Source organism: Antrostomus carolinensis, unplaced genomic scaffold (assembly GCF_000700745.2).
Source record: "Antrostomus carolinensis isolate BGI_N321 unplaced genomic scaffold, ASM70074v2 scaffold10399, whole genome shotgun sequence".
Taxonomy (NCBI): Eukaryota; Metazoa; Chordata; class Aves; order Caprimulgiformes; family Caprimulgidae; genus Antrostomus; species Antrostomus carolinensis.
The window spans coordinates 1-16,068 of NW_010336407.1; the positions used below are offsets into that span (position 1 = coordinate 1).

The 16,068-nt window shown below is 37.9% G+C and overlaps 1 protein-coding gene across 1 annotated transcript in view; it reads right to left on the minus strand.

Annotated features, from left to right (window-relative positions):
- Positions 1-5,571: 5,571 nt before the first annotated feature.
- LOC104530300 (prune homolog 2 with BCH domain) overlaps positions 5,572-16,068 on the minus strand; it is a gene marked incomplete at its 5' end in the record, with an annotated part of 57,912 nt that continues 47,415 nt past the window's right edge. The window contains 7 exons of the mRNA XM_029086699.1: positions 5,572-5,593; positions 7,775-7,822; positions 9,375-9,413; positions 9,935-9,970; positions 12,030-12,128; positions 15,282-15,368; positions 15,542-15,673. Of these exons, the coding sequence (XP_028942532.1) occupies positions 5,572-5,593; positions 7,775-7,822; positions 9,375-9,413; positions 9,935-9,970; positions 12,030-12,128; positions 15,282-15,368; positions 15,542-15,673 (463 nt within the window). The remainder of the gene's footprint in view (positions 5,594-7,774; positions 7,823-9,374; positions 9,414-9,934; positions 9,971-12,029; positions 12,129-15,281; positions 15,369-15,541; positions 15,674-16,068) is intronic.

Genomic DNA, 16,068 nt, shown 5'->3' on the forward strand with positions numbered 1-16,068 from the left:
TTGGAACATCTTGTTCCTGGACTTCTGTGCCAGGAAGAGCAGCAGAGGTGCACTGTAACCCCCATTCCCTGCGCCCTGTGCTGCTGGGGGGGAAGGTGGAGAAATCGGGAGCAAAGTGATTTGAGCCCGGGAAGAAGGAAGGGGTGGGGAAAGGTGTTGTAAGATGTGGTTGTTGTGTCCAGTTAGATGATTTGCAATGAATTAAATCAATTTTTCTTCCCCAAGTTGAGTCTGTTTTGCCCATGACTATAACTGGTGAGTGAGCCATCCCTGTCCATCATTCTTAATCCTGTGCCCCTTTGTTGTGTCTCCCATCTCACCGGGTGGGGGAAGTGAATGAGGACCACGAGGTCCCACTGTGGGTCAAACCACCACAACCCAAAAACCAGTTTGCTGTCTGCAGTAGAAAAGACGAGAACCATCATGAGGACTTGGTAGCCAGCAGCTCTTGTCCTTTGTGCTGCCAACAGCTGCTCATGGTCAGGCCACCCTAGGAACACACGTCCTGGTGATTTTGGGCATGTGGGTGTGACAGCATGAGTGGATTAAGCCCATGAGAGGAAGAGTGTGAGCAGGTGGGATCAACTTCCTTCAAGATTTTGTAAATGATTATGGTCTCCTTTCATAGTATCTTGCATTCAGCTTGTTAAACTGGGTCTCCCACACGGAAAACAATCTAGGTCATCAATGTCTGCTTTAGCTCTAAAGACTGAGCTAGCAGGAACATAAATCTTGGAGAAGCAGGGAAACAGAAAATTAACACAGTTGGGAAATGAGTGATAATATTAACTTAATGCAGGGCACAAGATCTCCCTTTCAGCTGATATACTCTATTTTACACCACTGAACTGTGCTGAAAATTTATTTCATGACTACCCACCATCAAAAATCTGTAAGAAAATAAACTGCGGGAACTCAATCATGGACTCTGCTACACGAGCAATATGATCAAGCAAGAAGCCATTTATTTGTTCTAATACAGTTATATTTATACCCCAAAACTAATGAAATCACCCACACCCGTTAACATGTTCTTGGCTCTTCACTCACAGCCCGAGCAGTTCACATGCCCCTAACTGGCTGATGGACTTTGCCTGCATCCCTTCCTGTTTGCTTGCCAGGGTACATCTTTTGGATACACTTCAAGGTTACCTCTCTGGGGCCTTGTTGATGCAGGTGCTTCTCATATCTCCAGACATGTATCCCTTCAGTTCCCACAGTTCTCTCAGGGTATGCCAATACACATTCCCACACTCCCCACAATAAACCACCTTTTTTTTCCACTCCTCAAGAAACAGTGAAAGAGCAGAACATGCAGTTTAAGTAGTTTTACACCTTTTCACTCTTTTTTTTCTTGTGAAAAATGTTAAGATGTCCCAAATATTCACAACATGGACTACTTGGAGACTGTCAGAAAACAGGAAGATGTCAACAGTTAATATACTAGAATTTTCTTTTTTGAAGATAAGGCTTCTGTGTTACTACTTACCTGGATTTTTAACTTCTTGTATAAATAGTGATGTCTATTGCACCAGTGTTCCTAGCTACTAAAGCCATTAATCATCACTCTGAAAACGTCAGTTAAATTACCAGAAGACATGAATTGCCAGGTGGTGAGGCATGCAGAAGGTAAGGAAGACAAAACTCCTGAGCTCTCGTTAAAATGACTGATGGCATTAGGATGACCCACAGCTCTCCCAGCTACAGCATTATAGCTGGACGTAAGCGTAGCCATCCCAACTGCTGAGATTTAGTGATAAGTGATGTCATATTATTGCACACCAGGGTCCCTAAATTGTAATTAAATTATATTGGCAGGACCTGCGGAAAGATAGTCAAAACCAAAACACAACTTAAGATTCCTGAAAACTAGCAGCACTTCTTTTGTATGACATGGCCATAACTAAGTCTGCTTCTGAGGTTGAGTTTAAACCTTCAATTATCAGCCAAGGTCTGATGTATCTTCAAACCTTCTCCTAGTCAAGGAGACTATTTTCAACAAATATGTCAGGCCAGTTTAATCCAACTTCTTTGACTTTGCAATGAAAAGGTCTAGGAGCATACACAGAGTTGCCTGCAGGTGAGTGGCAGTTAAGAAGCCATAGGTTATTCCATCTTAGCTCATATTTGGTGCCTCACCAGCCAATGCTCCAAATTAGCTGTCCAAAAGTCAGCCAGGTTTACTTAAAGTACTGGCAATATAAAGTGACCCATTTGACATTTATGTAGACGGGGACAGGAGTGGGCACACAGTTCCAGGTAGGTAAGAGGTCTGAACATCCACCAGTTCTGACTCCTTCCTTCACTGCCGTCAGTAAGGTTGCTAAACTGCCCAGGGTGGTTTCACAGTCAGTCTGTTTCTGCCTTGTAGTTCCTGTTTTTCTGCCTACCACATGAGATGGAGTGAGACTATCCATGCATTTGATTTTTAGATAACAGCACAGACACAGATTAGAGAGCAATTTGAAGAGTTCCTCCTGCTTTCTTTCAGGAATGATATTGCTAGTATCAGCAAAGCAAGGATTCAAATACATGGAGCTGGAGAGTAACATCATAAGACACAGAATTGACACAGTTTTAATTTCTTGAAATACAGGTAGGGAATGGAAAGAAAAAATAGTTATAACTAAGCAAAGAACTGTCATTTGAAATGGTCATGGTGTTTTCATGCATGCAGGGAATAAAGAAAAAAACTTGGAACTGAAAGGAAACACAGTGGTGGGTTGCAGTTCTTTATTTTTTATTTATAGGTATATATACGCATACAATGATATTAGATATCCTTGTATTGCTCAATCTATAATTTAAGTCAGCATAGGCCTTTTAACAAAAAAAAAAAATTGCAACTATTAATTTATATTTTATCTGAGCACTCTGATACACAGTAGAAAAAATCTGTATATAAAAGATTATATCTGTGCAATTATACGTACTATATTCCTCTTTCAACAAACTGCTGATTTATTAATGCTGATACATTATTCTTAGTATAATATAGAATTACCATAACATTAAAAAACTTTTCAAAATATATTAATAAGCAAAGATAACCACACCTTGATCTTGTAATATTTTTTGCTTCATCACACAGATGCCCCATTTTGTTTTCATGTGACATTTGTCTTAACCAAATTCCTTATATCTCAGGCTGCCACTATTAGTCTGCCCACATTAATCATATTAATTAATGTCTAGCTTTGCTGTTCAGTAATTTCACACAAAGCCCTTAGAATTAAACTTACCTCTCAGCTGACATCCACCAGAAACCACAAATCTCTTATACCCCACTCAGGTCCCAAACAGCACATAAAGATTTGTGTTGAACCTCTGCTTTGTGGTGAACTTCTCTTTTAGCAAACGCTTCTCTCACCTATAGCATAACACAATTAATCTGCCTCATTCTATGTGGCTTAAACTACAGGTCTACAGAAGATGTGACTTCATGCTACTTAACACTTTTAATAGTTTAGATCTAGGTGAAGATTAATTAGCATCTAGAAGTTAATACAAATATTAATCTGTACATAAAACGTTATCCCCAATATACTAAGTGACAGCACTTTAATAAGGCAGACACAAGCCAAGATTCAAATATCTGAGAAATAGTGGAAACTACCAGATCCTATTTTAGGGTAAGGTTATAGAGCAGCAACAATGGTCAGCAGGATTAGGCCCTTCCTCTGTGAAAATAAACCGGTACTGACAGAAAGATGCGATACAGCAGGCTCGCTGGTTTGACAGAGATACAATGCACCACCTGTCAGTACACAGCAAGGACTGCAGAGGTGCAGATATTTCGGGTTTGACACTGGCAAATAAGAAAGCATTTGGCAAGTTCTTGCTTTTCTGACAATTCTGTCAGTCTTCATTACACTAGCTGAACAGCTGTCCTCACAATGATGGATGCTTGCTTCCCTGCCTGCAGACTGTCTTGCAGATACAAGGTACAAATTGACAGAGATGGAAATGTGCAATTCTCAGAACTAAATATCAATCTTTTAAATGAAGGATGAAATATAATTTTCACTCTCAGTTTAGATCCTACTGAAAAATCAAGGCTCATGCTGTCCTGTCTTTTTCTTAAACTTTATTCTCTAAGAATACTTTTGCTTGTCTTCTCATTAATTAATAATTCTGGACTGGAAGCAGGACCAACTGGAGTTGGTGCACACATAAAAAGAAGGTGCACATTATCTTGAACTGTTATTTCTAAGGACTTACTTACAGACAAAGCAGAGAATCCATAGATGTAATTCTAGGGCATATAAGAATCTCCTGAAGATAAGAACAATATCTCAGAGAGTGTGTAACACTATTACTTCTGTTGGACACGCCAAAAGGCAAGTGAGTCAGCAGGTTTGGAAAGTGAGCGAATGTGTTCATTAGGGGAAGAGAAAGTATTAGTCATATTCTTAACTCCTGTCTTTTTAAAGCAGACAAGCAGAATTCACTCAACAATTAATGTGCACTCTCTTGCAAAAGAATGGTTTGAGAGACTGCAGTTATGTTCCAGTGAATACAAGGACCTACATCGCAATGTCTTTTGTGCCAGTACACAGGACAGCAGCAAACAAGAAATACTTTTTTTTATATTGCATACACTCTGAACACGCAATAATCATTGCATATTTGTCATTTGATGTCATTTGACATCTATTCCTAACAAATGAGTGTGACTCCCAACTGTAGATTTATACATTTAACCTTCAGCTGTTGGTATGAAATACCAAGCATTTGTTTCATATTCATAGCCTTCCTCATTGGAGTTAGAATGCCATGTGAAGACTTGTAACTTAAAAGAAAAAAAGTTTGTGGAAAAACAAATTTAAAAAACAACAACAACAAATTAGAACAATCATTTACAGGATTAACTGCTTCTATAAAAACTATCCTTAAAATAAGGATACTAAACTAAATTATTAAAATAAAATTCATTTCAGTTACTCATTTGTCCTCTGGGATGACTGACTGATGACTAATAATTACTTTTTTAGTATATCAGTCTTTTCTGTGAGCAAATAAGAAGTAATTAAGGTTAAATGGACATGGACTTTTCAGACAGCAAGAAACAGACAAATTCAAGAAAGTCCTGCATAATTTCTAGAATTATTTTTAAACAATAAAGTTGCTGCTGCTCTGTGACATAACCAAGCTAACATTTGTTGTAACAATAACTATTCTGTTTAGCTATGCATTAATATTAATATGCTGAAGACAAAAACGAAACAAAAATCCACATCCACACTGACTCGTTTACGAGGCACACTGTTGGTAAAATGGTATCCCTTTAAACAGAAATTGCACACACACATAGAGACCAATAGTAGATGATACAGCTTTCCTAATGAAACTCCGTTTCTGAAAACAACACAAATAACCAGGCCCAAAATTCTACTATTTCCATGGCAACAGGGTTGGGCCTTTTGGTCTTCTTGAGATGCTGAATGACCTGGAAAATTATAAACCAAACAAAATTAACCCAAATTGTCTATTGTACAGCATGGTCTTGGGTGCATGGGTGCTGAAAATCCAAGTGAACCCTCTTCTTCAAATGCCCAGTAGCGATGCCTCTTATTTCAGGGTCATGTCAATGCTACATAGTAGAGATGAAAAAACAAACACAAAAGAACAAGAAAAAAAGAAATCAGTGCTAGGAAACATGTTGCTAGTCATTTCCCCAATCCTAAGCTCCTGCTAAGTGTTGAGCGTCCTCATCTCTCATTTACTTAAATATATTGGTGTCAAATTATTTACAAGCATTCCATCTACTATATATGGAAAATACACACCTTAGAAAGATCTCTTACCGTTTTATTGAAATGAATAACTACATTCCTAGCAATTCCAATCTTAAGTAGACACCAGATATGGAAAAATCCACTGATGGAATGACACCACAGTGTGGCAAGATATGGGTACCCCTAAAAATGTTTCTAGGAGTATGGTTTTGCCATTTAGTGCAGAGCACATCGCATCAAATACTTTAGAAGCATTCTTTCAAGTAAGAAGTTGTCACCATAAACATTGCATCAAACCACACTTTTCTTCACAGAATACGTAACTATTTAAAGCATCCTCAATATTTATGAACTGTTACAGAACACACAGTGTTCTTCACTGTGAATTATTTCATAATGATTTTTTTTTTAAGTTATGAGGAAGTGCAGGTAGTTGAACAAAATAGAACACAACAGAGCATGACAACAGACAAAAGCCTTTGGAATATATATGAAAAAGACAACAGAAGCAAACTAAGAGCTGGGCAGACTCCAGAGAGGTTTCAGCAGAAAGGATACAGAAGAAAAGTTTGTGTAAAATTCCTGTTATCATTGTGGAGGCATTTACATGGGAAATTCTATTTCCTGAAGAAATTACACCAGAAATGAGTGATATGATCACAGAAAATATTGTCACTTCTGAAGACAGATTCATATTTATGCAGTGAAAATAAATAGTAGGAATTAGCATTAATTTGGCCTCAAATATATTTATTTAAGCTAAATATAAATTCTCTTCTCATATTCCTTTTTGCTGCTCAGCTTCTCTTTTGAGAAAAACAGGGAAATTGTTCAAGCCACAACAAGGCCAAAATCATCAATAAATATTCTTTAACATGTTACTCATTTTCTGTTCTCATATGTTAAAAAAACAGTTTTCATATTGACTCATTACAGAATAAACAGTGTGAGGGGGGAAAAAAAAAAGATACTTAGAGATTTTATAACAACTGCTCAGGTAATCAGGAATTTAGCTTATGGTTCTAACCTACATATCACGTATGATATTAGAGTAAAATTTTCTTTTTAAAAAGTGACAAGAAAAGCTCAATTTTATTTATGCATGTTTGCTACATGTATTTCTAATTATTTGCCTGTTTATTAATTCCATCATGTTACTGATGGAATCTTTTACTGAGAAGTCAGGTTTACTACATGCTATTTCCTGAACAAGACTGCAGTGTGAGGCACCAGCATATTTCTACATACCAGTCAGATGGGTAGGGACAGCAAAGTCCCCAGTCACTCCTCCCCTGTCCACACTGGCCAGGAATACACACACTTCTGCAACGGCTAGTCCTCCTAACATGCTATTCTAGCAAAGAACTGTTAGTGCTTGTGTGACACACTGCAGCTACCAACACCCTCGCTGATGCACTGTAAGAGCAGGGCAGGGTTTTCCAATTGCATGCTTCGGTTATGGTATCAGATGGAAGAACAGCATGCCAGAGGACTGACACATTCGCATTTCCAAGGGAACCAGTCCAGCTTTGGCAGGAAGAGACTTAAAGATACTGGAGATTTAGTCAGGGAATTAGCTATGAAAGAAGCTGAGAAGTACAAAAAGGAAAGAGAAGGAAGACAGCAAGAGCAGGTCCTAGAAAGCAAAGTAAAATATAAGACCTTTTAACCTCTGAATGAGAATGGCAAGTTTACCACTTCACTTTTAATTGAGGATAATACATGGCACCATCTTAATTCTGATCAAATTGCACTTTTTCACATAACTTAACCTGAATATCCTCAGGCTAAGAATTTTAACTGTCTCTGCTTGGAAATATTCAAGGATACTTTAAACACATCTGCAATGCAAATATAATAAATCCTAACTTCAGTGCTTTTTCTGCTTGCATATATTGAATTAAGTTCCACAAAATAACTATAAAAGCATTTAGGCCTCCAAAAAGCTTTATGGAGTCTACCCAGCTTCAGTTCCTAGCAGCGTGGTTGTAAAATAATGTTACAATGTAATCACAGTATTAGGCAAAAATTCTTACTCCTGCTCCACTGAAGGAATTTCTGGATCATTTGAGAGGCAGCTGGTTCTGGGTACAAGGAAAAAGAGGTGATAGTAAACATTTCTGTGTTTATTTCTTTATCTTTTAAAATATGACATAAAATTTGGGTGATGTAATAACCAACTGGAGTGAATATCTTCAACAGCACAAACACATAAGGAATGTAGTGAGCTTAGTGTCTGCAACACAAATTAGTTTGCATAATAAATGTTTAAGCTATTTTCTTAAGTCGAGGAAGGGAAATGCACTACAGTGACTTCATACATCCAATAATAACAATAATCAGTGATGCCTCATATGAATATTTAGTTCCCCTTTCATTTGTTATACTGCAGCCTGCACTCTTAAATGAAAGGAGTAACAAGAAAGCAGCTTTCTTCCACAGAGTTTTCATTGTCATATACTACAAAGCATTTGAAAATGTCTGAATAGAAGGGACTGAAGTTGCATTTCGAGGTTGGGTGGGCCTCTTTTCTTTCATTTAACAAATATTCAGGTGGTATCAAATAACTACTTATGTGAATTTAATGCTTCTGAGACAGTCTAACTGCTAGAATCAAAAAAGCAGTGGCCAGTGTTTTGTTGTTTTGGGTTGTTCTAAAAGCTAATCTCAGGAGAATCAGAGGAAAATACGTACTGCAGAAGAAGAAACTTTAAAAAAAAAACCATCATAAAGATGAAGTGGTAAGATGAAAATTGTGAAGTGGACAACCTAAAGGAAGGAGACTGAAAAGAAACTTCAAAACTTCAAAATCTTTGGTTACAAAAACCACAGGGAAAATGTCATACTAGAACACACAGACACAGCTCTCTGGAATCTTGTGTACAATACACACATGAAAAGAGTGCACTGGATACCTTCTAAGCTCCATTCAATGAGTGAAGGATTGTGTCCTTCCAGTTAAGGATTTCCACAGTACTTTACACCATGCTGCCTCAGTATTTAAAGTCAAAGCACTGTGTTACAAGCTTAAAGTATCTGATCATCACCTGTGTCCTGGTTTTTGATAGGATAGGGTTAATTTTCTTCTCTGTAGCTATCACAACCTGACACTGATTCATTAAGTGACTATAGACAATACAATATTATCGAGTATGAATTAATTGATAAATACACTGGAAAGACAGGAAAAGTTACCTGCCTATTTTAATTGCAAATGAGGTAAAATAGCTATCCCTGACTTAGTAAATTGTAAAAAACAACTTTTACAAATAACTACCTCCTAAGAACTTTATGAATCACTTGACATAATGGGTGAAGGGTAGAGAATGTTTAATGAACTATTTTAATGAGGTAGAAAGTTATTTCAGTCCTCCTCATGACTAGAGAAACAATAATAAAAAAAGCAAAAATGTTTTCAATATTGTAAGGGTATGATTATTCCTTATTGAAGCCCAAAGGTACAAAAGCAGGCTGCTTATAGTGAGAGGGGAAGTCAAATCACAAATGTGTCAACTTACACAGTAATTGAAACTATGAGCTGACTGCTGTACCAAACACATAAGGTACTATAGCATTCGATCCATTCCTGTGAACCAAGTAAATATAATGCCAGCACTGAGCTGAAAGCTGTCTTACTTAGCTGTTTCTGAAGTTTCCCTCAGCTCTTCATCCAGTCTGCATGAGTAAAAGTTATTGATATAAAGAAACAAAGAAGCAAGCAGAGCGTAAGAGAGAAGCAGAGCAATAGCAGAGCAAAGAACAAATACAGTACATGCTTCTGAAATAGGCACCCAGTATTATGCACTGACCCTAAAGCTCTTCAGTTCAGTATGCTACCATTTCTCCTTGAGCTCAACCCACCTTTAATTTGTAACTCTTTATTTAGCTCATTTGGAGGCAGAAACATAAAAGCAGCAGGGATCTGAGGCATGCCCAGTGGACAGAGCTGAAAGCGTTCAGTTGCTCTATCAGATAGAATTAAACTAGCTGCAGCCTAGGCCAAGTCAAGGACGTTTACAGTTGAGTAAGTTTTATCTGCAAGGGAGGCTGATCTCAACAGCTTGAAGGGGAAAGTAAGATGCCACATAATCGCAAGTCCTCTCTCATTCAGCTGTTGAGGTCGCCTGCAGGTGGAAGGCTGTCACACAGATTCACTCCATTATGAGCAGCAGCATGGCCCAGAAAGCAAGTTTTACCTCATTCTTCTCTTAATACACTTCTCTTCATCATACCTTACAAGATAAGAGTGGGTGAAGGAAAAGAAAAGATGTACAAGTTCATATGATACAACAGGTACACTGTATCCCACTTCCGTAAAAACTACCAAACAACCACCCAACACAAATCCTGGCATAACCCTATGTGCTTCCGACAGGTGGGACTCCTCATGACCACAGCAGTATTTCTGTTCTTGCCAGTGGAGCAATTATGAACATGAAAGCTGAATGTTATTTTATTTTGCTACAGGAATCTTTCTCAATTTGCAGCAGAAGGGAAGTTATCAGCTGAACACTGCTCTTCTCCCTGTGGCATGGGAATAACCACTCACAGTGCCTTGCATGCACACACCCACTAAATCTTCCTGTCTTGACATCTTGAAAATGCTTGCCACCAATGGGCATGCTTGTCACCTTTCGATTTTTTCTTCAGCAAAATCACGATCTCTCATCTGGCTGCTGATGACATGAAGTAGGCAGTTCCCTAAAATTTCTTAAGCTCTAAGTCCTAAAGTTTCTTTGGTACTGGTGCTGTGATTGTTTGATCTTTGGTCTGAGAGGTGAATGGACTTTCCACACAGTTTTCAGTCTACAGGGAAGAAAAGATGTGTGCAACACAGATGTGTGTACTGCTACAGACAGTGTAACAGCAGAAGCTGAGAAACATACTAAATTCCCGGAACTGTGAGAAACTAAAATGTTTACAGGAATCAAAACAGGAAGGGAGTGAGGGAGGGAGGAAGGAAGAGAGGATGCAAAAATTTTAAGGATGTTAAAAAAACATTCTGGACATCTCTTTATCAGATGACCAATGACCTCTGTACTCCACATTCTTAGCATCATTCCACCTCTAAAGAAGTTACAGCAGCAAATAAATTTGAGTGACAGTCCCTATGATCCCTGACTTCATGACTGTAATTTACTATTTTTACAAGTGCTGCTGCAGGAACTGAGCTTCCTACTTCCTCCCTGGAATTATACCACAAGTACCAGAGCAACAACCAGCCTGATGAAAGAAACCATGCTGCTGTCAAAACTACTGTGAGGCAGGTCTGAAAACTCCTGCCTGGGTTGCAGAGATCTATGACAGTTCTAAAAGAAGCGTTCTTCATACTTAGTCACCAACAAACCATGAGGAAAAGACAATCATACTTGTGTATTTACTCATCAAAATAGTTTCTAAGACAGAATGTTTGCCTATTCAAAATCTAGGACATTTGATTAAAAGAATAATAAAAAAAAGGCATTCCTGAACAGCACCTCCTTTTAATCATGACCCACATGAAAACCTTGATTGATTTCCAAGTTTCTCAGTTTTGGTATACCATTTCATTTTTTTGTTTTCGGGTATCAGAAAAAGACAGTTGAGGTGAGCAATTCAAATCACCTTCCTACATTTTTTTAGTAGATATCTTTATTTTAGAAATACCTGCATTTAAAAAAACCTTTGCACATAAGAAGCAAGAACTGAGACCCTGTCTTTCAGTGGTTCTGGGTTAAACCATGAAAATCAACAAGACAAGGAACGGTGAACCTATGGACTCTCAGTGGTTTTCTACGTAACAGGCTATCTTCAAATTACTATTTCAGTTCAAAGCTCTGTATGACTAAAACTTAAAAATACTTTTACTTAACTAGTAGTAAAAGTTATGAAAAATATAGCATTGGTGATACCTGTGGAAGGGTTAAACTTTTTTCCTATTTTCTTTCTGGGTTGCAATTAGTGAGTGAACAGTCTGTTCCAATTTGGATTATATAGTCATAGAGTTGATGAAGAGACTCTGAGCCTGAAAGCTTTTCTTCATTTTACCAGCAGTACCATTTGGTCCAGTACAAAATCTTCCTCTTCCTATAAATGCTGGTTCCCCTAGGAGTATATATTTATTGTGTTTTGTGTTTCAGTTACATGGTGTTTTCTTGCTTTTGACTGTAGAATTTTTGTGGAACAACACATAATCATTACTAACAATACCAGGAAGGGGTTTTCTGTTTTTCTTAGACGCTGAAACACTATTATTAATCTGTGGAAATAGCTTCCAGTACAACAAGGACACTTTTACCGCACATTGCTTACTTGACAATACTGTCTGGTATGTGCACGTATTCCATTGGAATCATCTCACGAAGCTCTGCCAATGTGTTGACGTACTGTATCTTACTGCTGAACTTAGAGCTGAAACACAGAAATAACATGTTAATTTACTACATTAAAAAAAGAGAAGGCATGTACTTAATGTATTAAGTTATTAAGCATTTTGTTATTCTTATTTCAATTACAGCGCTGAGCTGATCATGAAGCATACCTGAGTTCCAGTGATGCTGGTCAAGTCTAGACCTTTTGCTGTTCCTTGCTTAGGCTGAATCACATTATACATTGTAATGCCTACATACTAGGCAATGAGATTAGTTTTACAGTTTGAAGGAGATTTATTAAAATTCTGAAAAGAATTGAATCCCCTAAAGCATACTTACATGTGAAAAAAGATGGGAAGCATTCACTTACCTTGGTCATGATGAATTCGCATCAAGTGATCATGATGAATTAGCATTTATATTCAACATTGATTCTCAATCAAATGTAATAAAACTAAATTTCCTCATTTGTTTAGATGAGTACAAATCTGATTCTGTACGTGCATGTCTATTCTTATTGCAGGGCCTTATTATGATGAAATACTTCTCTTGTTTATTTTATCTGTGCTATGTGACCCTTTATTGTGTTTGATAAATAATCACTAGGAAAAAGGCTAAATTGTTCAAAAAACACACTTGAAAAAATAAGGCTATTCACTTGACTAATCTGAATTACCTGATATGTATCAGCTTATGAGAAAACTATCTTCCTCATTTGACCCATACAGCAATTTTCCACATTTAGGTCTGGTTCTATTTAGATAGTCTTTTAATATCATTAACAGTGATTGATTTCTAAGTGTTTTATATGGGAAGTTGTGTATAGGGATCCCAAATATGTGACTGAAATAAGAAGTCCTTGTTTCTTTCAGACCTTAGGGCAGACGTGCTGCCAAAAGTGGTAAACTTCCTATTATTTAAATATTTTCATCAAATGCCAAATATCTTTCACAGACACTTGTTTGATTAGAAATCTAATTTCTTACCTAACACAGATAAGATGTTATCCAGTTTGAATATCTGGTCCATAAAGAGTATCTAGTATCTATTTTTGCAACCACTACTGCTTTCATCCTGTGTATTCAAACAATTGTTTAGTGTTTGTCAGTCAAGATGAGTCCCAGGCTCCACTGAATAACCTTGCCAGTTTTTGAGGTAGAACTGGCTGTAGCATACCCTCAGTGGCTTGACTGTCCCTTTCTACTCTGTTGTCTTTCCGTTTCCTGATTTCTACTGTTTTGTCCTGCATCTCAGCTAAAAAAGAATTAACATTATGTTGCTATCTCACTGAAATCTCTGCTTGTCTTGGGACCACTTCCTGGAAAAGAGAAGGTTCTGGAGAGACCTTATAGCGGTCTTCCAGTACCTTCCAGGAAGGCTGAGGAGAAACTTTTTATAAGGGCAAGTATTGATAGAACAAGGGGTAATGACTTTAAACTGGCAGAGGGCAGGTTTAGATTAGATATTAGGAAGAAATTCTTCTCTGTGAGGGTGGTGAGACACTGGAACAGGTTCCCCAAGGAAGCTGTGGATGCCCCCTCCCTGGAAGTGTTTAAGGCCAGGCTGGATGAGGCTTTGACCAACCCGGTCTAGTGGAAGGTGTCCCTGCTGATGGCAGGGGGGTTGGAACTAGATGATCTTTAAGGTCCCTTCCAACCCAAACCGTTCTATGATTCTATGACAATTTCTTTCTTACTCTAAAATTCCCACCAGGCACGTCAGTGGTTTGGTGAACAGCTCGGGGCTAGCAAACTAAGCTACGGCCATTGGCCTTCGATCTAATCAAGTTTCTATCTCCTTAGATTGCATTTTACTGAATTGACTCTTTCCTTCCATGCTTTCCAGAGTTTCTTACTCAGCTTTCTCACAGGGCTTGTCTGTCCTCAATGAGGGCTCAAATATCTTATGTCACCTTCCACAAAAGTCACACTGGCCATGTGTCCTGCCCACCTTTTTTCAGCTCACATTTGCACTCACTTTCTTCTTGCACAGAGACTCAATCTGTTTTGCTGAAATTGAGAGCTTCAACTGACCTCTATTATGTCTAGTTTTGTACTGCTAATTTGCTTTGCGAAACTATTTACAGCTAACCTTTTCTCTTGTTTGGCAATGCAAAACCTCTAGTCACTGCTGCTCAGTATGGTCATTCTGAATATATGACTAATGAATCAAAACAGACATGGTATATTTGATTTTTCAAAATTTTACTGCCCACCTTTCCTCTGGGAGCAAATAGGATGCCAACAGAAATATCTCAGATATCAAATGCAACTCAGTGAATCCCCATCATTACTGTTGATAATTCCAAGTATTGTTTCCCTGTTACTCTGATACTTTTAATCGTCACTTTCTATTTAGTATTAAAGACACCTGAAAGAAGCAGTTCTGTTATGACTCTCTGCCTGTCGTGCTTTGGCAGCGATGGATAGGCAAACTCATCTGCTTCCCTATCCCAATGCCACCCTGTCAGGCCAGAGCACCCTGCAACAGACACCTCCAGCTTCCTCAACTGCAGCCTGGGGGCAGACCGCTCTGACATCTGTCATGACATACGATATCTGATATTCATTGTGTGGCTTCTGCAGTTGATGCTTCTTCTTTTGTCTGAAGCAACTCTTTCTTACCCCTGCCAGTCTGCTGTTACAGATCTCAGGATTTTAACTGCATATTCTCTCATCTTCTTCAACAACCTGTGAGGTCTTCAAGGTCTGTAACATTTCTTTGCTTTTTTTACTAATCAAAGCATTATTTTTAGTGGCATAAAACCTTTTTTGGAATGGTGACTCTTATGCACTGAAATAGCTTAGGGTGCTGGCAGTCTTCTTGCATAGGCAGAAACTGATTTTTTTTAAACGCAGAATTGTAGCTTAATCTTGCCCTACAGACAGGATTTTTCTTATAAGGTGATTATCATTACATGCAGACATGCCTTTTAGCTGGGTTTGGAAAAAAGACAATTTTAAGGGACTGAATTCCCAGTTCTGCACACATATACAAGTTTACAATATCATGCCTATGATGTCTGCAACTAGATACACATATAAATCACACTTTTTTTTCCACTCACTCTAGGCAAGTCAACTTCAACTGTAAAATGAGTACTCTTCAGCAAAAGATTAATAGACATATATGATGATTTAGGCTGCTTCTGTATTCTCAGGGACATAGAAAATCACTGGTATTCACTACATACCTTATAAAAGGCCGTGTCACAGCCAGAATTGTCCTGATAAACCATGATGGATGAACAATTATAAATGATTTCAAATTCTTCCGTAATCTAAGTAAAAAATAAATGGTTTATTAAAAATTTTTTTTTTTAAAAACCCCAAAACAAAACACAAAACTTGCAGAAAGATCATATATATAGTGAACACTGTCATACAGGGGACTAACACAAATTAATGGTGCTTAAAATAATGGCTGTGGATCAGAAAGGAAAATAATACTCACCGTCGGTCAATCATCTGGTAACATTTTTTCATCCAACCCAGTCCAGGCATCCTTCTTCTTGGTGTTGCTCCATTCAAGTAGACAATCATATAGTCTTCAGCTACCATCAGCTCTAATGTACTGATTACATAGCTGATAAACATACAGAAGTACGTGAGCACATACTTTACATTATCCACTTAAGCCCAAAATAAATCAGTCTACTAGGAATAAATAAATGATCACTAAGAGATTTGTAACAAGACAGTGTTTTCTCTTCCTTTAAATGAATGCAAACGTAGCACTAGCTGCCATGCTGCCTGTAGATGTGTAAGCTACATCCTCAGAAATACATGGTTCCCTTCCAAAAATACAGTTTCATAGTGATTTTTCAAATCTCATAGGTGACTTTGCTTCTTCTGAGAAGGGCAGGAAATAATGAGATTTTGCAAGGAACAGCATGCCAGGACAAGGTGTAGTTCCAGGAACTTCTGACTGGTTGAGAAACTTCACTATTCATTGTCAAGTTTATTCAATGAAAAAATAAT